General features: G+C 39.9%; 1 protein-coding gene across 1 annotated transcript in view; it reads left to right on the forward strand.

The window, feature by feature from the left end:
- Positions 1-1,149: 1,149 nt before the first annotated feature.
- The window catches only part of EFCAB2 (EF-hand calcium binding domain 2), an 89,161-nt gene continuing 64,319 nt past the window's right edge, over positions 1,150-25,991 (forward strand). The window contains exon 1 of the mRNA XM_010591058.3: positions 1,150-2,152. Within this exon, the coding sequence (XP_010589360.1) occupies positions 2,122-2,152 (31 nt within the window). The 5' untranslated portion in view covers positions 1,150-2,121. The remainder of the gene's footprint in view (positions 2,153-25,991) is intronic.

Here is a 25,991-nt window from a genome sequence, read left to right on the forward strand (position 1 = left end):
TTATTAACATGAACTGCTGATACTTTCACTGGTACAAGACTATAATGCAAAAGAAAAACCTGTCTTACTTGGAGTAACTTTGCTGAATCTGAGTCTTTTAAAAAAAAGTCACTGAGAAGACTCACTCCTGTCTTAATTCTAACAATATATATTTCAGATACGAAAATTAAAAAATCGTTCTAAGCATTAGGTATATGGATGAATACAGCAGGTCCCATCTTCAAGAGCTTACAGTTTGGTATGAGAAAACAAATAACTAAACAATGTCATTGCAAATTAATGTGAGAAGTTCTATAATAAAAGTACAGGGGCCACAGAGGAAGAGGGAAACTTCAAGGAGGAGGTGACCTTCAAGGAGGTCATCCTGCGGACAGGCGAAAAAAAACGAAAAACCAAACCCGTTGCCGTCCAGTAGATTCTGACGCATAAAAAAAATAGGTAGGGACAAAGAATGTGTCTGGGAGAGTGAATGCTGAATCAGGGAGAGAAAAGGGAAAGACCTCCAAAAAACGGAAAACTGCAAAAGCGTATGATAAGGCACAGTGAGTGAGTAGTAAATCTGAGACCAAATTTGGGGTTTCCTACATTTACTTCTAGGTTTTCATTATCTATATGGACATAGTCGTCTTTACAAACAAGTCACTAGCCCATAATGGCTCTGAAATTGAAATATGAATGCTATGTTTAATTTTCTATATTTGGGTTGTTAATAATTCACTGTACACAACTATATTCATGTCATATAAACATCTTCCAATGTGAGAAAGTTTGTGATGACACAATCGTTTATATTGAATTTCACACAGAATGTTAATCACAGCACCACATGAACTACCTTCTATCGAAAAAATTAATTCAGTAAGGAAGAATATAGTCAGTTTGCTTTAGGGTTTAGTCAAAGATTACTGAAACAGAATTACTCAGAGGAGCATAAAAATCTGTGTAAATACATTAATACCGTGCAATTTGAAGGCCTCTTAAAATTTACATACATGCTTTTACACACATCACGTCATTTAAATTAATACAGCACACGCACGTATCATTTCAGGTTTAAGTTTATCTAATCATTTACGCTTGGATTTGTTATTCAAAGATCATTAAAAAAAAAATTCTAGTCTAGTGAATTTCTCCTTAGAATAAAACATTCAAAAACTTGAATACCACGCTACAGCTGCAAAGTTTCAGAAAAGGATTTACAACTTTTCTATAGTAACTTTAACTGGAAGTCATGCCAAATTTCACAACTAGGAACATTTAAATGTATGTAATACCGAGCACAACATGGGCATGTTTTTGTTGCTATGAGAACCTGCTATTTTGTGTCAGAAATTGCAGCCTTGGCGACGCAGTGTTTGCGCCTCTCCTACCCATGTTTTTCTACAGCTATTCCTCTCCTGTAGTAATAATAGTCTAATGACTCCGGTTTCCTCTTGCACCCGGCCCAGTTTTCCGTTTTAGCTCCAGTTCTCACAGGCTGTGCGGTCGCCTTTTCTGGGAGGGCGCAGAGGACAGGCCGGGAGCAAACGCCGAGGGCAGGAGCGGGGTTGGGTCGGCGGTTCTGCAGCAGCCTGGGCGGCTCCCCTGCGCTCGGCCGCCGTGAATGGGAAGGGGAGGAGGCTCGCTTGCAGTTGGCAATCACCCCCGCGGGAGCCGGGCTTTTCACTCAGCAGCTCTACGGCTGCTTTTAAAATCTGCAGTAAAAATTCGAGCAACGCCACGTCGTCCAAACAGGAGAGGAGGGGGGAGAGTAGTATGTCTGCGATGTCCCCAGATGGAGCAGAATTATTTAATACTAAAGGGCTCGGAACCTTAGTAAAACTCCCCGAGGCCACAGGGCTCAGGCCGGGGCACTGAAGGACCTGAAATGGCCGGGAAGCGTGGCGAGCGGGTCTGGGGCTGCAGAAGCGGGCTTTGGTCGCCCGGACGCTGGAGCTGCACGTGGCGGGAAAGGGGGAAGGGCGCGCGTTCGCAGCACTCCCCCTCCCGGGCCTCTCTCCCCAGGGTCTCCCGCCCCGGGGATTCGGAGCGGCCCATCCTCCCAGCGGGGCTGGAGGGGGAAAGGGCGCCGCGACCTAGGTTAACGATAGGCATCTCCCAGGCGACGGGCTCCGCACCAAGATGGCGGAGGATAGAGCATGGGAAAGCACAGGTAAGAGCCTCTGGGGAAGCGGCTGAGCTTGCTGTTCACCGCGACCCGGGGCTGCGCAGGGAAGCTCTTGGGGGACTCGTTCGCCCTCCATCCTGAGCCCCTACTCGCAGGGAGAGGGTAAACTGAGGGGAGGCCCGCCGCTTCCAGTTCCGAGGCTTCCCCGAGCCGACGCCTCGGCCCCGCCTCCCCCTTTCTTCCCGCTCCCCACCCCTCCCGTCTCCTCCTCCTCCCGCCCTCCCTTCCCCACCCCTCCCCAGGAGGGCCGAGTCTCGGCTCCGGCGCGGGCTGCGGCTGAGGCGCCGGCAGGGAAGGTAATAATGGCGTCCTTGTGCCCGGTCGCCGGGACGCCGCCTCCAAGCCCGGGCCAGGGGTTCCCGGTGCTGCGGGCGCTACGGCGGCAGCTGCCCAGGCTGTGGACACCGCTGGGCGGCCCGGGTGAGGACAGGTTCTGGCCGTCAGAATCTAGCTGGATCCTCTTCGGCCGCGTGGAAACCCCGCCCGAGCCCTGCCTGATGGTGTTTGCGGCCACCATTTTGCCTCCCTAGCGAGGAGGTGGGAGGAGAGGTCACAGCAGCTGCTTCGGCGTCTCGTCGGGAATGCCTGCCCTGCGGCTGGTTTTGCGCCTCCCTCTTTTCCTCACCCCCGGCCTGTTGTCTTAAGAAACAAAAAACGTAAAACAATTTTAATAAAGACTAAGTTGCAAAATCGAGTGGCCACGCTTTAAAAAGCCTGTGCTCCGGCCGGGCGGAGAGGCTCGGTCACTGTAGGTCATCGGGGCAGGATTGATGTGTTTCATGTTTGGGGAAGCGGAAAACCGATTATCCACGTTTATTTGCAAGACTTTTAAATTGTTTTCATTGAGTAATGTGATTTAACACCCAAACGTTGATCACTACCTTCTCTTAGTTACCCGTTTTATTAAATTGTTTAGTAATTGACAAAGTCACCGGAAAAACAATATTTAAAAAACCATAAAGGAGTAGAGGTAAACACTTTGCCCGTGAAAAAAAATACTCCACCTTTGTTTCCTTTCTTGAGCGCTCAAAACACTATCAACATACCATTTTTCTCAGCATGAAACAAAGTGAATTCAGGTTAATAACTAATATTTACAAACGAAAAAACAGCCCTGAGATGTTTTTAGTCGTTTGTTGTGGCGATCACAGAAAAATAGCGGAGAAAAGAAACTGCCGAAGATCCGTCTTTTGATAATAGTAATACTGCTTGATCTTTATGACGGTAAACCTTAGGAGCCAGAATTATTTAATAAATGCTTTTTATTTTAAAATGTCCTTAGAGTTGTATGGTACTGTTTAAAAAGCGTCAGGGTACATTGTAAGAGAAGTGATCACATATTTTTTAGATAATTTTAGGTAATTTGAAAGCCTTCCTAGAAAGAATGATATAGTTAAAAATTTTTTAATTGTGTTAAGCATATTTTGTAGAAAGAAAAATCTGATGAATACAATTAGAGTTAAAAGATTTTATTGGAGGAGTGAAGGAAACCAAAGACTTAAGGAAGAAATTAGTCCACAGGACTAATGGCTTACACAACCACAGACTCTTCTAGCTTGAGACTAGAACTAGGTGGTGGTACCACTACTACCGTTCTCACCAGGAATGAATCAGAAGGTCCCAGTTAGAATGGGAGAAAAATGTAGAATAAAACTCAAATTCATAAAAAAACAAAAAAACCCAACAGACTTACTGGACTGATAGAGACCGGAGGAACCCCTGAGACTATAGCCCTAAGGTACCTTTTGATCTGAAACTGAAGCCACTCCTGCAGGTCACCTTTCAGCCAAATAATACATTGGCCTATAAAATAAAAACACTCATTGGAAATGTGCTCCTTTAAATAGTCAACTATATAAGACCAAATGGTTAACACTTACCCAAAAGCAAAGATGAGAATGCAAGGAGGGGCAGGGAGACTGGATGGATGGAAACAGGGCAGGCTGGGTAGAAATGGTGGAGTGTTGACATTGTGAGGGCTGTACGTGATGGACTCGCGAGTCTGTTCCATTGGTTTATTTTTATTTATTAGATTCTTTTTAAAAGTAGAAATAGTGGTGCTCAGAGGTCAATTTATATCAATAAATGCACAAATACAAAAAGAAGAAAGGGCCAAAATCAAAGAACTGTCGCTACAGCTTGAACAAATAGAGAGCAACAAAAGAAACCCTCAGGCACTAGAAGAAAGCAAATAATAAAAATTAGAGCAGAATTAAATGAATTAGAGAACAGAAAAAAGAGTTAACAAGAACAAAAGCTGGGTCTTTGAAAAAATTAACAAAATTGATAAACCATTGGCCAGACTGACAAAAACAGGAAAGGAAGCAAATAACCTGAATAAGAAATGAGATGGGCGATATTACAACAGACCCAACTGGAATTAAAAGAATTGTGTCAGATTACTATGAAAAATTGTACTCTAACAAATTCAGAAACCTAGAAGAAGTGGATGAATTCCTAAAAACACACTACCTACCTAAACTTTAACACAGACAGAGGTAGAACAACTAAATAGACCCGTAACAAAAGAAGAGATTGAAAAGGTAATCAAAAAACTCCCAACAAATAAAAAGCCCTGGTCTGGATGGCTTCACTGCAGAGTTGTACCAAACTTTCAGGGAAGAGTTAACACCACTACTATTAAAGGTATTTCAGAGCATAGAAAAGGATGGAATGCTACCAAACTCACTCTATGAAGCCAGCATATCCCTGATACCAAAACCAGGTAAAGACACCACAAGAAAAGAAAATGATAGACCTATATCCATCATGAACATAGATGCAAAAATCCTCAACAAAATTCTAGCCAATAGAATTCAACAACACATCAAAAAAATAATTCACCATGACCAAGTGGGATTCATACCAGGTATGCAGGGGTAGTTCAACATTAGAAAAACAATTAATGTAATCCACCACAAATGAAACAAAAGACAAGAATCACATGATTTTATCAATTGATGCAGAAAAGGCATTTGACAAAGTCCAACACCCATTCATGATAAAAACTCTCAGCAAAATAGGAATAGAAGGAAAATTCCGCAACATAATAAAGGGCATTTATACAAAGCCAACAACCAACATCACCCTAAATGAAGAGAGCCTGAAAGCATTCCCACTGAGCTCGGGAACCAGACAAGGATGCCCTTTATCACCACTTTTATCCAACATTGTGTTGGAGGTCCTAGCCAGAGCAATTAGACTAGATAAAGAAATAAAGGACATCCAGATTGGCAAGGAAGAAGTAGAAGTATCTCTATTTGCAGTTGACATGATCTTATACACAGAAAACCCCAAGGAACCCACCCAACCAACCCACTGCCATCGAGTCAAAGGAATCCTCCAGAAAACTACTGAAACTAATAGAAAAGTTCAGCAGAGTATTGGGATACAAGATAAACATACAAAAATCAGTTGGATTCCTCTACACCAACAAAAAGAACATCAAAGAGGAAAGCACCAAATCAATGCCATTTACAGTAGCCCCCAAGAAGATAAAATACTTAGGAATAAATCTTACCAGAGATGTAAAAGACTTATACAAAGAAAACTACAGTACACTTCTGCAAAAAACCAAAAGAGACTTACATAAGTGGAAAAACATACCTTGGTCATGGATAGGAAGACTTAGCATTATAAAAATGTCTATTCTACCAAAAGCGATCTATACATTTAATGCAATTCCAGTCCAAACCCCAACAACATTCTTTAATGAGATAGAGAAGCAAATCACCGAGTTCGTATGGAAGGGAAAGAGGCATCCGATAAATAAGGCATTACTGAAAAAGAACAAACTGAGAGGCCTTACTTTACCTGATTTTAGAATTTATTATACCACCACAGTAGTCAAAACAGCCTGGGACTGGTATGACCAGAGATACATAGACCAATGGAACAGAATTGAGAATCCAGACAAAAATCCATCCACATATGAGCAGTTAATATTTGAAAAAGGCCCCAAAACAGTTAAATGGGGAAAAGACAGTCTTTTTAAGAAATGGTGATGGCATAACTGGGTATCCATCTGCAAAAAAAAAGAAACAAGACCCATACCTCACTCCATGCACAAAAACGAGGTCAAAATGGATCAAAGACCTAAATATAAAATCTAACATGGTAAAGATCATGGAAGAAAAAATAGGGACAACGTTAGGAGCCCTAATACATGGCATAAACAGTATAGAAAACATTATGAAGAATGTAGAAGAAAAACTAGGTAACGGGGAGCTCCTAAAAATCAAACACCTATGCTCATCCAAAGACTTCACCAAAAGAGTAAAAAGACTACCTACAGACTGGGACAAAGTTTTTAGCTATGACATTTCCGATCAGTGCCTGATCTCTAAAATCTACATGATACTGCAAAAACTCAACTACAAAAAGACAACCCAGTTAAAAAATGGGCAAAAGATATGAATAGACACTTCACTAAAGAGGACATTCAGGTAGCTAACAGATACATGAGGAAGTGTTCACGATCACTAGCCATTAGAGAAATGCAGATGAAAACTACAATGAGATTTCATCTCATTCCAGCAAGGCTGGCATTAATCCAAAAAACAGAAAATAATAAATGTTGGAGAGGCCGTGGAGAGATTGGAACACTTATACACTGCTGGTGGGAATGTCAAATGGTACATCCACTTTGGAAATTGATTTGGTGCTTCCTTAAAAAGCTAGAAATAGAACTACCATACGATCCAGCAATCCCACTCCTTGGAATATATCCTAGAGAAATAAGAGCCTTTACATGAACAGATATATGCACTGTTTACAGTAACAAAAAGATGGAAGCAACCAAGGTGCCCATCAACAGATGAATGGATAAATAAATTATGGTATATTCACATAATGGAATACTATGCATCGATAAAGAACAGTGAGGAATCTGTGAAACATTTCATAACATGGAGGAAGCTGGAAGGCATTATGCTGAGTGAAATTAGTTGCAAAAGGACAAATATTGTATAAGACCACTATATTAAGATCTTGAGAAATAGTTTAAGCTGAGAAGAAAACATTCTTTTGTGGTTACAAGAGCGGGGAGGGAGGGAGGGTAGGAGAGGGGTATTCACTAATTAAATAGTAGATAAGAACTACTTTAGGTAAAGGGAAAGACAGCACACAATACAGGGGAGGTCAGCACAACTAGACTAAACCAAAAGCAAAGAAGTTTCCTGAATAAACTGAATGTTTCGAAGGCCAGTGTAGCAGGGGCAGGGGTTTGGGGACCATGGTTTCAGGGAACATCTAAGTCAATTGGCATAATAAAATCTATTAAGAAAACATTCTGCATCCCACTTTGAAGAGTGGTGTCTGGGGTCTTAAATGCTAGCAAGCAGCCATCTAAGATGCATCAATTGGTCTCAACCCACCTGGATCAAAGGAGAATGAAGAACACCAAGGATACAAGGTAATTATGAGCCCAAGAGACAGAAGGGACCACATGAACCAGAGACTACATCATCCTGAGACCAGAAGAATTAGGCGGTGCCCGGCTACAACTGATGACTGCCCTGACAGGGAACACAACAGAGAACTCCTGAGGGAGCAGGAGAGCAGTGGGATGCAGACCCCCAAATTCTTATAAAAAGACCAGGCTTAATGGTCTTACTGAGACTAGAAGGACTCTTGTGGTCATGGCCTCCAGACCTTCTGTTGGCCCGGGACAGGAGCCATTCCCGAAGCCAACTCTTCAGACATGGATTGGACTGGACAATGAGAGGGATGCTGGTGAGGAGTGAGCTTCTTGGATCAGGTGGACACTTGAGAGTATGTTGGCATCTCCTGCCTGAAGGGGAGATGAGAGGGTAGAGGGGGTTAGAAGCTGGTGAAATGGACACGAAAAGAAAGAGTGGAGGGAGAGAGCAGGCTGTCTCATTAAAAAAAAAAAAAAAGGGTGGACAGTAATTGGGAGTATGTAGAAAGATGTATATAAGTTTTTGTGTAAGAGACTGACTTGATTTGTAAACTTTCACTTAAAGCACAATAAAAATTATAAAGAAAAAAAAAGATTAGGTTAGTGCAGTGCAGTGAATTACATAGTATGGTCCTTGTAGTTGTAGTTTTGGTAACTCCCACTAAATGATTGGGTGAGGACTATGCAAGTGAGGTGCTTATGGCCTGCTAAGGGGATTGGATAGCTTGCTAATAATATAAATAAGGTGCATGGCACCCTTGTGGTGTCACATGTTTTAAGTCCAAACTGGAAGTATTTTTGAAACTCTAATTCTCTAAAAATCTATGTGAGTCTCCTATAATCTCATTGTCTGTTAGACAAAAGCCACATACACAACTTATTTGAGATAAATCAGTCTCTACCTTAGGCTTCTGCCAAGACAGATGAGGGATAATACATTCAGCTTCCTTTGAAGCCATGAGGATCCCTGGTGTCATAGTGGTTAAGTGCTTGGCTGCTAACCAGAAGGTGGGCTGTTCGAACCCACCAGCTGCTCTGCAGGAAAAAGATGTGGCAGTCTGCTTCCATAAAGATTTACAGCCTGAGAAACTCTGTGGGGCAGTTCTACTCTGTCCTATAGGGTCACTATGAGTTGGAATCCACTCAACAATTAGTTTTTTGTTTTGTTTGTATTGTTTGATTGAGAGGATCTACCCTTACGCCATTTGTCTGTTGCTCTGAGGCACTGCATTTGATTGTTCTGAGATCTTAACAAAGGATGTTACAGCCATATACTCGGCTTCATGTTTAGGCTGTGTTTTCCTGTCACTGCCTTAAAGTTGATCTTTGCCCAAAAAAAACCAAAAAACCAAACCCATTGCCGTGGAGTTGATTCCGACTCATAGTGACCCTACAGGACAGAGTAGAACTGTCTCATGGTGTTTCCAAGGAACATCTGGTGGATTTGAACTGCCGACCTTTTGGTTAGCAGTCATAGCTCTTAACTACTGCACCACCTGGTTTTCAATCTTTGCCCACAAACCATTTTTTATTTTGTCATCTGGAGAGCGTAGGAATTCTCAAAACTAGCAACTCCTGGCTCTTTTTAATTTAACTTTCTTTTGGAGCCCCGGTGGCTTAATGGTTAGGAGCTCAGCTACTAACCTAAATGTCAGCGGTTCGAATCCACCAGCCACTCCTTGAAAACCCAGTGGGGCATTTCTGTTCTGTCCTGTAAGGTCACTATGAGTCAGAATCTACTCAATTGCAATGGATCTCCGCAACCCCCCCTCCATTTTCCTTTAAGCTTTAACCCAGAGCTTGCAAGAGCAACACTGCTTGGTTTTCCTGTATTTTTAGATGTTTGTTATAGCAGCACCTTACTCCCAGTTACTAAAATCTGTATTAGTTAGCTGTTGCTATTACCTATTATCATTTTGGGGTAATAAATTATCCCAAAACTTAATGGTTTAAAACAGCAAACATTTATTCTCTCATACATCTTCTGAGGTTCAATAATCTGAGAGCAGTTTAGCTGTGTGATTGTGGCTCTGTATCTCTCATGAAGTTGTATTCAAAATGTTGACTTGGGATGCAGTAATCTGAAGGCCTGAGTGGGCTGGAGGATCTGTTTTCAGGTTTAACTCATGTGGCTGTTGGCAGGAGGCCTCAGTTCTTCCCTGGCTGTTGGCTGGAGGCCTCAGTTCCTCACTACGTGGGCTATGCATTCTTTCATGTCTTTTTGTGCTGCAGCCACTAAATTGAATTAGCAGGCTTCTAATTCCAAATCATTGCTCTTCCATTTTCATGTGAAAATTCTCCTTCCTTTGAAACTTGGAATCTTAATCACGTTCCATCTTCATCATCTAGTGCTGCTACAAGAGAATTACCAAAAGTGGATAACTTTAACAAACAGAAATTTATTCTCTCTGAGTTTAGGAAGCTACAAGTCCGAATTCAGGGTGCCAGCTCCAGGGGAAGGCTCTCTGTTTTTATCAGCTCCAGGAGAAGGTCCTTGTCATCAGTCTTCCCTTGAGTGGGTCTAGGAGTTCTAAACTCTTCTGGACCCAGATGTGCTCCCCTCCTGGTTCTTCAGCTTTGGTACTAGGAGATCCTGCTCCTCTCTGTTCATATCTCAGAAGAGATTGACTCAAGATACAATCTAATCCGATAGATTGAATCCTGTCTCATTAACACAACTGCCTCTAACCTTGCCTCATTAACATCATAAAAAACAAGGAAAACCAAACCCATTGCCATGGGGTTGATTCTGACTCATAGCAACATTAACATCATAGAGATTAGGATTTACAACATAGAGTAATCACGTCGGATGTCAAAATGGTGGACAACCGCACAATACTGGGAATCATGGCATAGCCAAGTTGACGCACATTTTTCAGGGACGCAGTTCTATCCATAACATCTATCTCTCTTTGTTATTGACATCTGTCAGCCTCCCCCTAGCTCATTCCTTCTTGTTGGTCAAAGACATGGCACTTTATCAGTTTTATGTCTATCCCAAATTCTGCCATCATTCTGGATAACTTCACTGACCGCGTGGACCACCCATTCAACACCTGGTTTTATAGTTTCTTGTTCTTTTCAATTCTAGTGACCTTTACTTCCACTTCTTTTCAACACCCTATCCTGATATCTTTGTTCCTTCATTCTGTTGACTGACCAATCACCTAAACTTCCGTTGGTGCTCTCCTCCATTACAAGTGTAATACTTGGCTGTCGATCTTATCAAGACCATTAGTTCCTTGTCCCTTCTCTCCCCCACCCCCAGTCTATCAGTCAAACAAAACTGATTTGGGCTGTTAAAAATAAAATTTTTACAACATTAAATTTGTGTATGAACTCATAAGCTTTATTTTTCGGTTCATGAACCAGGGAATGTCTCTTCTGGAAGTCAGACAAGTGTTCCTAAACGCAGTGCAAAGTGAAAGAGTTTTATAACAAGGAAGTGTATATTGGAAAAATTTCAAATTTTCTGGTGAGCACCTTCTTTCCTTATTTGAGATTAAGGAGAATTTTTTTTTTTTAATGGCGCTTTAAGTGAAAGTTTACAGTTCAAGTTAGTTTCTCATGCAAAAATTTATGCACACATTGTTATGCGATGCTACTTGCTCTCCCTATAATGTGACAGCATACTTCTCCTTTCCACCCTGTATTTTAAGGGGAAATTTTGAACCAGGTTAAACTCAGTGGGCAGCTCCTCATTGGCTAACTTAGGTTTCTGTTTCCAGGAGAGTCAATTGATTGACTTAGATTTCAGCTCCTGGGAAGGTTAGGCATTTACAAGAGATATTTAGAAGCTTAGGTTTCGGTTTGTTGACATGGGGCTCAGCACAAGCGACTCCTTTTTGGGCCTAGTTTAGTTAGGTTAACAGGGCTAACAAAGTAGAAAAGGAATTTATTAGAAGCTAGTAGGACGCTTACAGAATCAACAGGAAAGCTGGAGGACCAGGTTGGAATATAGGAAAGAACCAAGAGGGTTTAGCGGCATAGATCACAGCTAATGCCACGCTATACAGACAACCTGGTTAATGTGCCACTGCTCGTACCACTGCCACTGGATCCCTGCTACTAAATTCCTGCTGCTGTTTCTTCTGTCATCCTGATAATTTAAAAACTGCCCCTGCATTCTTGTATTACCTCAAGATCTGAAATCCTAGACAAAAGTATCTCATTGACTGCACCTAGGTCACATGCCTATTTCTTCACCACCAGGTGGTGGGGGTCAGGGGTGGTGGAGGGAGAGGATATACTGTCATTGGCTTATTTAGTGAAAGAAAACCTGTTGCCATTGAGTTGATTGCGACTCATCGCGACCCTATAGAACAGAGTAGAACTGCCCCAAAGGGTTTCCAAGGAGTGCCTGGTGGATTCAAACTGTCGACCTTTTGGTTAGCAGCTGTGACTCTTAACCACTACGCCACCAGGGTTTCCTTTAGTGAAAGGGAGGACACCATATCGTGTCAATATTATACACAACAGGGGTTTTCTCCAATAGGAAGAGTATTTAGACGTTGGGTGCTCCTCCCCGGCCAAAAAAAAAAAAAGAAAATGATTGTCTTAGTCATCTAGTGTAGCTCTAACAGAAATACTACAAGTGGATGGCTTTAACAAAGAGAAGTTTATTCTCTCACTGTCCAGTAGGGTAGAAGTCTGAATTCAGGGTGCTTGCTCCAGGAGAGGCTTTCTCTCTCTGTCGGCTCTAGAGAAAGGTCCTTGTCATCAGTCTTCCCTTGGTCTGGGAGCATCTCAGTGCAGGAACCTCAGGTCTAAAGGATGTGCTCTGCTCCCAGTGCTGCTTTCTTGGTGATATGAGGTCCCTAACTCTCTGCTTGGTTCCCTTTCCTTTTATCTCTTAAGAGATAAAAAGTGGTGCAGGCCACACCCCAGAGCAACTCCCTTTACATTAGATCAGGGATGTGACCTGGTAAGGGTGTTACAATCTCACCCTAATCCTCTCTGACATTAAAATTACAATCACAAAATGGAAGACAACCACAGAATACTGGGAATCATGTCCAAACCAATTTAGGGGGGGACATAATTTTGGGGGGGAAATAATTCAATCCATGACAACGATGATGATGACCAACGTCTACTTTAGATTACCTACTGACGGAGCTGCATAGTCTATTACTGTTTTTAACTTTTTTCTTTTTTTTTCGGAGGGGGCAGAGTGGTATCTTCCTTTAACTCTCCTGATCCAACCTCAACCTTCTTATTCTCAGCAGGTGATCTGGCTTTGTACTACAAAAATAGTAGCCACCAGACTTTTAGCCCCCTTAACTTGTTACTTCAACCTTCAAACATACCTTCATCAACATTCTCCTTTCTTAACTTCCTTTAGTTACCTTAGTGGAAGAGCTGTTGCTTCTCTTGTTCAAGGCAACTTTTTTCATCCGTATTCATAATCCCATCCACTCTTGTCTGCCCGGGACTTTTCTTCAACAATTAGGCCTTCTTCTATTTAGCTGAGGTCCCTGGATGGCACACAGTTTGCGCTTGACCACTAACCTAAGGGATGTTGGTTTGAACCCAGTGGCACCACGGAAGAAAGGCCTGGCTGTCTATTACTTCTGTAAAGATTACAGTCAAGCAAACTCTATGGAGCAGTTCTACTGTGTAACACATGACATCACTGTGATTCGGAATCAACTTGATGGCAGTAGGTTTTTTCTGGGTGGGGGCAGTGGTCTCTTTAGTTAAGGTTTATTAATAATGTCTTTATGCGAGATGTTGCTGAATGCAAGAGATATAAAGATGAATTTGATATACTTTTAAGAGGCTTAGTTATTACTGGCAGAAAGATACAAATTTTTTTTTTATAATTTACTTAAATTTTTTTTATTATTGTACTTTAGATGAAGGTTTACGTAACAGAGTAGCTTCTCAATAAAGACTTAGTACACATATTGTTTTGTGACATTTGTTACCAACTGTACAACATATCAACATTCTTCATTCTTGACCTTGGGTTCCCTATTACCAGCTTTCCTGTCCCCTCCTGCCTTCTCATCCTGGCCCCTGGGCTGGTGTGCCCAGTTAGTCTCGTTTTGTTTTGTGGGCCTGTCTAATCTTTGGCTGAAGGGTGACCCTTAGGAGTGACTTCATTGCTGAGCTAAAAGAGTGTCCGAGGGGCACTACTCCTGAGGTTTCTCCAGGCTCTGTCAGACCAGTAAGCCTTGTCTTTTTTTTTTTTTTTTGTGAGTTAGAATTTTGTTCTACATTTTTCTCCAACTCTGTCTGGGACCCTATATTGTGATCCCTGTCAGAGCAGTCAGTAATAGTATCTGGGCACCATGTAGTGTTCTGGGCTCAGTCTGGCAAAGGTTGTAGTAGCTGTGGTCCTTTAGTCCTTTGGACTAGCCTTTCCCTTGTGTCTTTGGTTTTCTTCATTCTCCTTTGCTTCAGCCGGGATGGGACCAGTAGATGTATCTTAGATGACCACTTACAGGCTTTTAAGTCAAGGCAGACATTCTTCGGTAAACTAAGCTAAACTATTGTTTGATTTTCTGAAGACTTCAGGAGATATTTTTGGTTTAAAGTTTAAGGATTAAAGAATATTTCAGGCAATAATTTCTGGGGTTCAGCCAGCCTCCATGGCTCTAGAAAGTCTGGAGTCCATGAGAATTTTAAATATCTGTTCTGAATTTTCCCCCTTTTGATCAGCATTTCTCTATAGACTGTTTCATCAAAACATTCAGTAATGGTAACTGGGTACCACCCAGCTCTTCCGGTCGCATGGCGAAGGAGGCAGTTGTTCATGGAGGCAGTTAGTCACACATTCCATTTCTTCCTCCTGTCCTGACTCTCCTCCTTCCTCTCTGTTGCTCCAGGAAAACAAAAACCAATTGTTGTACCTTGGATGACTGCTTGCAGCCTTTTAAGATTATGCACGAACTAAGGGATAGAACTAAAGAACTAAACATGATATTAGGCCAAATAACTGGGATGTCCCGTGAAACCATGATCCTAAACCTCTGAACCAAGAAGCCAAATTCCATGAGGTGTTTGGTTATACATAAGCAGCTTCAACAGCTGCTCTTTTTGGTGTTGTTGTTGTAAATATATCTATTACACAACTTTTGCCAATTCAGCTTTTTACAGGTGTACAGCTTATTGACAGCAGTTACATCAGATACAAATTGATTGCAGTGTGATGATTTAATTGCAGTCATTGTGTAATTTGTTTAATATCTGATTCTCAGTTAGAACATCAGCGCATGTTTGTTTTGTTATTCATTGTGTCTTCAGTGCCTAATGTATAGTAAAAATAAAAAAAATTTTTTTTAATGTATAGTAGGTGCTCAATAAATATTATTGGATAAATGAAGAGAGGTAAGCTCAGGGGGCTTTTGGATTACAGAGAAGAGGTGCTTTGCCCAGCCTAGGAAACGAAGGAAGGAAGATCGGGATGGGGAAAGCGGTAGGGTGGGTGTAAAGGCTTGGTGTGGAAGATGGCAGGAGCAGAATCTTAAAAGTTTAGAAGTCTGCCAGGACCAAAAAAGAAGGAAGTACCAGGAAGAGAAGGGAGCATGAACAAAGGTTGGGAATGGGGAGGAGGTGGAGATGGTTTGGGCAGTTGAGTGTTAAATTGTTACTAATAATTAACATCTATTTGGTTTTGCATACATACTTAGCATATGTTTATATAAATATGCTAAGTATTTTACACATATTATCTAATTTAATACCTACAATGTTCTATGAGTGAGATATTATTGCTATTTTAGAAAAGAAAAAACTCTGAGACCCTTAGACTCAGTAACTTGTTTAAGGCCACTTAGCCTCTAAAGGGTAGAACAGGGATTTGCTTTGGGTCTTTCCCGCTGCAAAGCCATGTTAAACTAGTGTAGTAGTTCCTAAACTTGACTGCTTATCAGAATCTCTTGACCTCAGGTTCCTGGCCCTACCCCAGACCTCCCGAATCAGAATTTCCAGGTACAGAGCTCATAGATACATGTTTATTACCAGCTCTTAGGTGATGCCCATGCAACTGGCTGGTACTGCTTCCCTCCCCCTTCGAGACCACTACATATGGTGTCAACAGCAAGGCTGGAATAGCTAAAGAGATCAGGGAGGTGTTCTCTGTATTGCTAAGGGTCTTAGACTTTATCTGTAGGTGATAGGGAGTTTCTAAGGGTTTTAAGCTGGGAAGTGATGTAGTCGGATATGTATTTTATGTAAGTCACTTTGGCAACAATGTGGAAGATGAAGTTATAATATTGCAGGCAATGAGAACTTGTACCTTCAAATTTCGGTGACTGATTTCTTCCTTTTTGCCCACAAGCATTCTCAAATCTTCTAAATGTTTTCTCTTGGTCCTGCTATCCCTTCAGGAGTGAGTTTCCTCTTTTTGCTAGCTAAATTCTTGAAAGAAACAGCCATACTTAATGCCATGTTTCAATCAGTTCAAGAAATATTTACTTCTCCTTTTCTTCATTGCAGCCTGGTGGTGCAGTTGTTAAAGAGCTTGGCTGCTAACCAAAAGGTTGGCAGTTCGAATCTACCAGCCTCTCCTTGAAAACCCTCTGGGGGCAGTTGTACTCTCTCCAGTAGGGTTGCTATGAGTCAAAATTGACTTGATGGCAACGAGTTTAGTTTGGTTTTTTGTTTTTTTCTTCCTTATTGCCTCACTCTTACACAGCTTTCACCCCCATTATCCTATGCCTTTTCTCTGAGTTTTTGGTTTCCTTCATTGCCTTTTGTTCTGGACAAATAGAGACCAATAGTTGTGTCTTAGATGGCCACTCACAAGCTTTTAAGACCCCAGACACTACTTATCACACTGGGATGTAGAACGTATACTTTATGAACTGTATTATGCCAGTTAAATGAGGTGTCCTACAGGACTATGGCCGTAAGCCTTTAAATCCAGAAAACCAATCTTGTGAGGTGTTTAGCTGAAGTATTGGTAACTGTGTTCCCTATGTGGTTTATTATATATATGGGTATACATGCATACACACATACCTGTATGTACGTATACCTATAGATACCGTTATCTGTGCATGTATATGTACGCACATTTGCATATCCATACACATATATGCCTATATACATATTTGTGTAACCACACACATATTTTTTGGTTGTTGTTGCAAAATTGTATTTGTCATATCCTTTACCAAAAATGTCCTTTTCTCTTGTGCACTTCTTAGTGATATCATTTACGTTGGTCAGATTGTGTGCACTTCATCCACATTTGATGCTACCTTTCCCATCACCAAAAATAACAGTGAGGAGCCCTGGTGCTGCAGTGGTTAAGAGCTCAGCTGCTAACCCAAAAGGTTGGCATTTTGAATCCATTTAGCCAGCCGTTCCTTGGAAACCCTATAGGGCAGTTCTCCTCCGTCCTCTAGGGTCACTTTTTGTTGGAATGGACACCATGGCAAAGGGTTTGGTTTACTATCTTGAGAGTGCTTCCCTCCTCCCTCCTCCTCACCCATACCTGGTAACCACCAATGAGTAGTAGTCTCTCTCTCTCTCTATTTTGGCCTTATGAAAGTGGGATCATACAACATTTGCCCTCTTGTGATTGATTTATTTCACTTAGTAACAATGTCCTCCAGATTCATCCGTGTTATATTTCAGGGACTCACCGCTATTCTTTATGGCTGCATAGAATTCTATTGTATGTATATACCATGTTTTATTTATTCTTTCGTCCGTTGATGGGCACTTACCTTGTTTCCATCTTTTTTGCAATTGTGAATAATGCTGCAGTGAACAAGGATGGGCATATGTCTGCTCGTGTCTCTTTTATTAGATCTCTGGGGTGTCCTAGGAAACCCTGGTGGCGTAGTGGTTAAGTGCTATGGCTGCTAACCAAAGGATCGGCAGTTCGAATTCGCCAGGCGCTCCTTGGAAACTCTATGGGGGCAGTTCTACACTGTCCTATAGGATCGCGATGAGTCGGAATCGACTTGACGGCACTGGGTTTTCTGCGAGGGTGTCCTAAACCCACTGTCGTCGAATCGATTCCGACTCATCGCGACCCTATAGGACAGAGTAGAACTGCCCGATAGAGTTTCCAAGGAGCGCCTGGCGGATTCGAACTGTCGACCTCTTGGTTAGCAGTCGCAGCACATAACAACTACACCACCAGGGTTTCCTAAAAAAAAAAAAAATAATAAAAGAGACAGGAGCAGACGTACGCACGCCTATGGTGATGGGAAAGGCAGAATTGAATCAATGGCAATGGATTTGGTTTTTGGTTTTTAGAGTACATACCTAGGAGTGGGATTGCTGGATCTTTTGAGGAAGCACTATACCATTTTGCATAGTGGTTGTGCCATTTTACAATCCCCTATCATAGAAAAAAAAAATTTTTTTTTTTTTTTATCATAGATAAGGTTTCCAATTTCCCCAAATCCTCACCAGCATTTGCTGTTTTTTTTTTTTTTTCTTTTAAATCAGTGCTGTTTTTGCACGGGTGGGGTGGTATCTCATTGTCGTTTCAATTTACATCTCTCTAATGGCTAATGAGGAAACCCTGGTGGCATAGTGGTTAAGTGCTACGGCTCCTAACCAAGAAGTCGGCCGTTCGAATCCACCAGGCACTCCTTGGAAACTCTATCGGGCAGTTCTACTCTGTCCTATAGAGTCGCTACGAGTAGGAATCGACTCGACGGCAGTGGGTTTTTTTTTTTTTTTTTTTTTGGTTTAATGGCTAATGACTGTGAGCATCTTTTCATGTTTGTCTTCTTTGGTGAAGTGTCTGTGTTATTGTGGTTTTGATTTGCATTTCTATAGTTACTACTGACTTTGAGCATCTCTTTATGTGCTTGTTGGCCATTCGTATATCTTCTTTGGAGAAATGTCTATTCGAGCCCTTTGCCTATTTTTTAATTGGGCTATTGAGTTGTAGGAGTCCTTTATATATTCTGGATATTAAATGCTTATGACATACGTGGCTCCCAAGTATGTTCTCCCATTCTGTAGGTTGTCTCTTCACTCTTGTTAAAATCTTTTGGTGCACAACAGTTTTTAATTGTGATAAAATCCAATTTATCTAGATTGTCTTTTGTTGCTTACGCTTTTGGTGTCATATCTAAGAATCTACTGTCAGATACTAGACCCTGAAGCTTTACCCTATGTTTTGTTCTTAGAGTTTTATGGTTTTAGTTCTTACGTTGATCCATTTTGAGTTATTTTCATATATGGTGTAAAACATGCTTTGTCGGATTTTGATTTAAAATAAAAATACCTGGGATCTAAAGGAATAGAAAATTGAAGTCAGGGAGAAATCAGTCAACAAAGTGTTAGTGGTTGTTATGGATTGAATTGTGTCCCCCTGAAAAGATATGTTGAAATTCTAACCCCTGGTACTTATGAACATGACCTTGTTTGGGAATCGGGTCTTTGAATATGTCATCAGTTAAGTTAGCATGAGACCCAAACAGAGTAGGATGTGACCTGATCCAGTCTGAGTGGTGTCCTTATAAACGAGGAGGAGAGGCCCAGAGAGACAGCTTCAGAGGAGAGACATCTGTGTGGAGATGTATCTGCGTACCAGGCGACACCTGGCGTCACCAGAAGCCTGGAGAGACAAGAAAGGATCTTCTCGTACAACCTTGAGTGAGAGCATGGGCCTGCCGACACTCTGAATCTGGACCGCTAGCCTTCAGAACTGTGAGAGAATACATTTCGTTTCTTAGAAGTCACCCAGTTTGTCGTATTTTGTTACCACAGTTCTAGGAAATTAATACAGTGCATTTGCCTGTTTTAGGAGTGGTAGCTTGAGCTGCTGGCCCACAGACAATTCAAAAAAATTCTCCACTGAAGGTGAATGAAGGGCCTGATAGAAAATTAGTTTGAGTTTTGAATAGTTGAGTTTGAGGAGATGAGGTCTATAGTAGAAACATAGGACTGGCACTTGGGTGAGAAAGAGCTTAAAGCTAAACAAATTGGATAATCCATAGCATGAAGTTAAAATATGAAGACTTTGAAAGTGGATGATTAATGCATTAAATTCATGAAGTGTTTTTGTAATAATTTATATATTTGTAGTTGTTTATATCTTGAAAATAAATTCTTCCACTATGGGAATGATTAGTATATCATGGGGAATTTAGTTTATTGTGACAATAAATTACACAAGTGGCCAAGCTAACTTTTGGTTTTGATTATCGTCATAAGAAAATCTCCCAAATGGTTTTATTTTACTAGAATAAAAAAAAGTGCTAAGTCTCTTTTATGTATTTTATGTGTCCCTTTCTCCATTTTCAGTTTTTTATTCAAGCTGTATGCTTCTCATTTTATCTTTATTTTCCCTCTATTTTTATTTTTATTCCTCTCTAGTTTGTTTCTCCAGGTTGCCTCTATAAAGAATGAAGATCAACCTAATTCTGTTCTTTAAAATTTTGGATCAGGTTTCTACTGTTTTTGTTGTTATTATTATGAAATGTTCCATGAAGCTGGATAAGCAGAAATATAATCAGACTTATAAACCTCCGTGTCTGGTCAGAATTCCTACTTTAGTATAATTACATGACCTATATATTTTAAGATCCTGTGGTGGAAACATATTAAAAATATTCTGTAAAACTGGAGCAAGTATCTTCAGTAGGAAACAAAAAAGTAGGACCCTGAGTGTTTTTTCATTATGTGCCATATATTTAATGTAAAATTAGGTAATCTGTCTGTGCCTTGCTTTTGCAACTATGCATAAATATTATGCAACTTGTAAATATAAACATTTTGAAGAGTCAAAGCTTATTATTACCAAGAACTGCAGATGTATCAGTCTGAAATATCATGTATCATATGGTGTTATTTATTTATAATCAGTGATTTTAAAAAAGCAATAAGGGAAGCAGTGTAATGTGGTTAAAGTAATACAATCTTTAAATCCATATAGCTTTGGGCTTGGATCTTCAATTTGCTATTTATTAGATATTTGTCCTCAAGTCATTTGTTTAACTTCTGAGCCTTAATAACCTCATCTGTTAGATAAGGATATTAATGCCTAATCCCGAGGAATTTTGTGAGAAGTAATCATAGCAGCTCACATCTAATGAGCACTCCTGTGGCCAGAGTCTGTATACATTGTTCCCTTTAATTCTCACAGCAGCCCTTTCAGACAGCTATTATTATTATCCTCACTTTATACCTGGGGAAACTGAGCCTTAGTGAAGTTGGTAATTTGTCAAAGCTGGTAAGTGTTTAGGAGATCAAAATCAGTTTTATCTGACTCCAGAACACTAGTTAAAAAAAAAATCATTGTATAAAACACCTAACTTTGTGTCTAGTATATGGTGCATGTATAATATTTATTTGTTCAAACCCATTCCCTACATTCTTCCTAGAAATGAACCTTTTTGTGCCAATTCTCACATATTTTAGGATACAAAGTAAAGGCAATCCCCAAGGTTATAAATTCTCAATGTAGGGTTGTAACGACAGTTTATGTATATAAATGCTTACTATGTGCCAGGCACTTTACATATATTATTTAATGTCCACAAGGACCCTATGAGATAAGTAACTATCATTAGCTTCATTTTACAGATGGGATACCAGGGCACAAAGAGGTTAAGTAATTTGCCCAAGGTGACATATGATCCCAGTTGTTAAATTGGGACCTGAACTCAGGCAGTGAGTACAGAGCATATGGACTATATTATTTATAAATGTCTTGAAGAGCACAGTGCCTGGTATATAATGGGTGCTCAATAAATATTTGTTAATTTTGTGAATAAATGAATGAATAAATGAACGATTGAAACAAACATGGCCTCTCCTTTATCCTGCTCCCTCCAAGTCTCTAGATAGCAACTAACTTATTCCGGTAGCACCATCTGAAATTATTTGAGCTACTGTTTCTTCCCTACCACCTTCTTCTTTCTGCTCAAGAATTATGTAATGGCTGTGTTATTTAGGTTCTCATATGTGGCTGGAGAGGGTAGCGTGTGTCTGTAGTTACAGGTGTTTGGGAGAATGAGGCTGGAAGCTTACCTGAACTACAGTGTGCAGTGCTTACTGGGTGTATGCATTAACTTTAGCATCTATGTAGTTTCTTAATTCATTTTCTCATTATTTAATCATTCATATAACAAATTTTATTGCACACTAAATACTGCTATGTGGCTGGCTTTGTGCTAGGGCCTGGGGATGGAGAGTGATGAGGACAGACAAGGCCTCTGACTACTGATCTTACAGCCTAATGGAGGAGACAGTCAAGCAATTACAATGCAGTGGGGAAGCAGAAGCTACAGGGAGCATGCATCTATCATTTCTTCTCTTATCATTGTGTCAGTATCCTAACGGTCTCTGCCTTCAGCCTTGCTCTCCTCTAATTGAGTTACCTTTATAGTAGCAAGAGTGATCTTCCTTGATTATAAATCTCGCCAGATACCCCCTACTTTATAAATCTTCAATTGCTATCTATTGCCCTTAGGATAAAATCCAAACTCCTTTAATGTATCTTTAAAAACAAAAACAAAAACAAAAACAAAAAAACCCTTAATGATCTGGAGCCTGTCCCACCTTGCACTCTCTTCCCTAGCTGCATCTTACATAGCTAGAAGGTATGAGAGCAAACACCTGAATTTTTCCTCACGCTTTTTAGTTTCTTTTCTGAAACTGCAGTGTATACAATTTTACTTTATATTATTTTGAACTATTTCTTAAGGAAGAGAAAAAAATTGACCAACTTGACATAGAATGTCATTTTAAAAAGCATACCTAAGAATTAGTATCTAATAAACACCCATAGAAATGTATGAGGAATGGAGAATATGCAATAAATAAGAAGTGTTCCTACTTGTTAACAATCTTAAAAAATGCTGAAAAGATTCATAATTTATCAATATAGGTAAACCTTCAGTGAGCGTGTGGTTGTTAGTTGCTTTCCAGTTGATTCTGACTCATGGGAACCCCGTCTGTGCAGAGAACTACTCCGTAGGGTTTTCAAGGCTGTGACCTTCCAGAAGCAGGTCACAAGACCTATCTTCCGAGGCTCTTCTGGGTGGGTTTGAATTGCCAGTTTCTCAGCTAGTAGTTGAGCACTGAACCGTTGACGCCACCCATGGACTCCTTCAGCCAGTGTACAACGTATTTAAAAATACACAAGACAGTCTGAAATGAGGTGCATGTTGCAGTGGAACTGGGTGGCGTGAGAAGTTTGTGCTGGACCAGTAACCGAAAGGCTGGCAGTTTGAACCCACCCAGCAGTGCTATGGAAGAAAGGCCTGGCGACCTGCCTCTCTAAAGATTATAGCCAAGAAAACTCTAGGGAGCGCAGTTCTACTCCGTAACCCGTGGGGTCACCGTGAGTCAGAATCGACTCAATGGAGATGGGTTTGGGTTTTTTTAATTTAATGTTTTGGTTTTCTGTTATAAAAATGTGCTTGTAACTGGTATTTCTGATAGCCTCTCCCCATCTGACCAAATGAGTAAAAGTGCTTATTTCCACATATTTTTCCTTAAATGGGCACTCTAGAAAAAGTAACATTTTCTAGAACACCTGCTGAGCATACCAGTTCTGAGAAATTAAGAATATAATTGCTAATTGAATACCAAAAACCAAACCCATTGCCGGTGAGTTGCTTCCGACTCATAGCAACCCTATAGGATGGAGTAGAGCTGCCCCACTGGGTTTCCAAGGAGTGCCTGGTGGGTTTGAACTGCCAGCCTTTTGGTTAGCAGCTGAGCTTTTAACCACTGTGCCATCCTTACTAAAAACTTGCTATGCTTTAACTTTATTTAATGTTTGGGATAACATTTCTGGTATTGGATTAGATATAATCATGAAATAAATGGATACAATTACTTACATTATCAGCCAACCATTTTCTCATATATATTAATGTTATGGTTTAAAAATGTTCTGTAGCAAGAAACTTATTATGTCCAGAGAAAATTTATAGCTTTATTTACATTTATTTTGACATGACTAATAGACAGTTAAGTTGAAAGAAGACTTTGTGCCTTGTGAAGAGGGACTAGGTATAGGTCCCTGTGTCTTTTTTTTTTTTTTAATAAACAATTTTCATTATTGGTGGTCTTAATCAATGCAACATTTCTTAAGAAAAAAAAAACAAACAAGTGATTAGTTTTTATGGTAGAGAACAATAACCCAATCCCTGATCCATGACCACCTAAGCATGTTTCAGAGGGGATTCTCCCATTAGGTGAGGTGGAGCTAAATGACTTCTAAATCCTGTTGTGGCTCTTGTTTTTTTTTTTTTCCTGTTGACCTAAATATGTCATCAGTCAAACACTTTGTGGGAGTTTCTCAAAATTTCTGTAAAATCTTAGTCTGTGTTGTGTTAATAACTAATGAAGACTTGATAGGCTGTCATTAGTACCAAATTACAATAATGTTACATATGCAGAAATATATAGAGAGATGTACTTCGATCATCATAATATTTTAAAAAATTCATAATAACACATTCGATCATATTCCATTTCAGTCCAATAAGCTTATAGGTAAAAAATGTGTTTTTCAAAATATAATAATTTCTTCAAATATTTGTTATATTCTAATTACGCTCAAGATTGTTTTCCAGATGAAAGTTTTTTTTTATTAAGCATTTTAAAATCAGAGGCATTATTTTTCTAAAATATGGATTCGATCAGTATAAGTTGCCAAATATTTTTTAAAATTCACATCAGTTATCACAAACATATATTGTTATACTTCCACTTATTTTGAATAGTTTAAATAGTTTTTTTCTGACGACAATAAAACTTTTAAAATGTTGTCATTACACTTTTTCCCTTAAAATGTTAGTACGTTAACATAGCTTTCTGACATGTTACTATGATATTTTAGCTAAATATGATGAGACCAGGTCTTAATTATGCAGTCAATCTGGCCTTTTTATTTTTAAGATTAAAAATTTAGGAAAATAAAAGAAGTTAGGGGTACTTACAAAAAATAATTGTCAGCTCAAAAATGGCAAGAAGGGGAAAATGATGCTGCAGTTTGGTTTTGGCTTGCTGTTTGGCTTAACTACCTGGAACCTTGGAGAGCAGTGTTCAGAAGGAGTATTAGAATTGTTAAACCCCCTTTTCTTGTCTAAAATATGTGTGGCTTTTAATTTTATAATCAACAAGACATTTGAATTAGGAAGCAGTGTATTTACTTACTGTGGTATCTATTCAAGATCCATTCGTCTTACTAGTTCTGAAAAACAAAAGGACAGCCTGTCCAGTGGGCACTATTTTCATCTTAAACTCTGGCTTACCCTCTCGGGTAGCATTTTCAGATACTATAGCTGTTGTAGTCTGTCAAAGTAACTACTTAAAAAAAAAAAAAAGCCTAGTTTTAATCTAAATGATAGACTATGTGAAGATTTTAAATAATCCCCAGTGAGAATCCATTCTTGTTCTAGGCTCATCAGTCTGAATAGTCTTGATCTTAGAATAGTATATTTTGAAGCAGAACCTCATTCAAGGACAGATTCAGGCATAATAATTAATAGCTAATACATATATAACCCTTGATATGGACGAGACATTAAATTCTTTGCATGTTTTAAGTAATTTGATCCTTAGACTTACGAAGAAGATACTATTATTATCACAATTTTGCAAATAAGAAAATTTGGACACAGAGAGGCTAAGTAACTTATCCAGGGTCTCACATCTAGTATGAGAAAGAGCCAAGATTTGTACCCAGGTGGCCTGGCTTTAGGGTCAATGCTCTGAACCAGTATACCGTAGTTGCTGCCTCTGTGATATCAGTCTTACCAATAATAGGACATTATGTTTTCCTAATTGGGGAAGATCGACTGATCTTAAGTTTTGAAAACTGGATTATATCAAACCAGTGTTTTTATTCTTAGGAATATCTTGGGTTGAGCTTTCCATGGCTGTTATAATTTTTTTTCCTACAGTCCCACTTAACTATACAGGAAACTCTTTAGCATTATTCTATAAAACAACAACAACAACAACAAAAAACAGCAGAAAAGGACACTAACCCAATGTGTCAAGAACACGAAATCAACATATTCTCACTATAAAATTTGGGAGCATACCTTTTAGAAGGATATTCTATACACTGTGTGTTTCTCTAGTATTCCCCAAAGCTGCTTATTTTTGGCATCTATGTAAAACTTTAGACGATGCTGTGAACTTAGACCTAAGCGGCCTTAGCGCTACCAGAGTTTAAATAGTGCTCTTTGTAGCTCCCCTTAACTTGTGTGCCAGGTTAACATACGCTCACTGTTTCCTTCGTAAACAGACTGATTCTTGTGGCACAAGGAATATTTGCGTACCTATCCTATTGACTTGGTCATACGCTTACTAGGTTGGTTTCTTTTTGTCTCAAACTTATTTATGAGAGATGAACCTGTTACTATAGTGATATACTTTAATTAGATCTTACATAAATTGATAAAATGTAAGTGGAGAAAGAGTTGTGTCTATGAAAATTGAGTTGAATGCTTT

This window comes from Loxodonta africana, chromosome 25 (assembly GCF_030014295.1).
Source record: "Loxodonta africana isolate mLoxAfr1 chromosome 25, mLoxAfr1.hap2, whole genome shotgun sequence".
NCBI classification, from domain to species: Eukaryota; Metazoa; Chordata; class Mammalia; order Proboscidea; family Elephantidae; genus Loxodonta; species Loxodonta africana.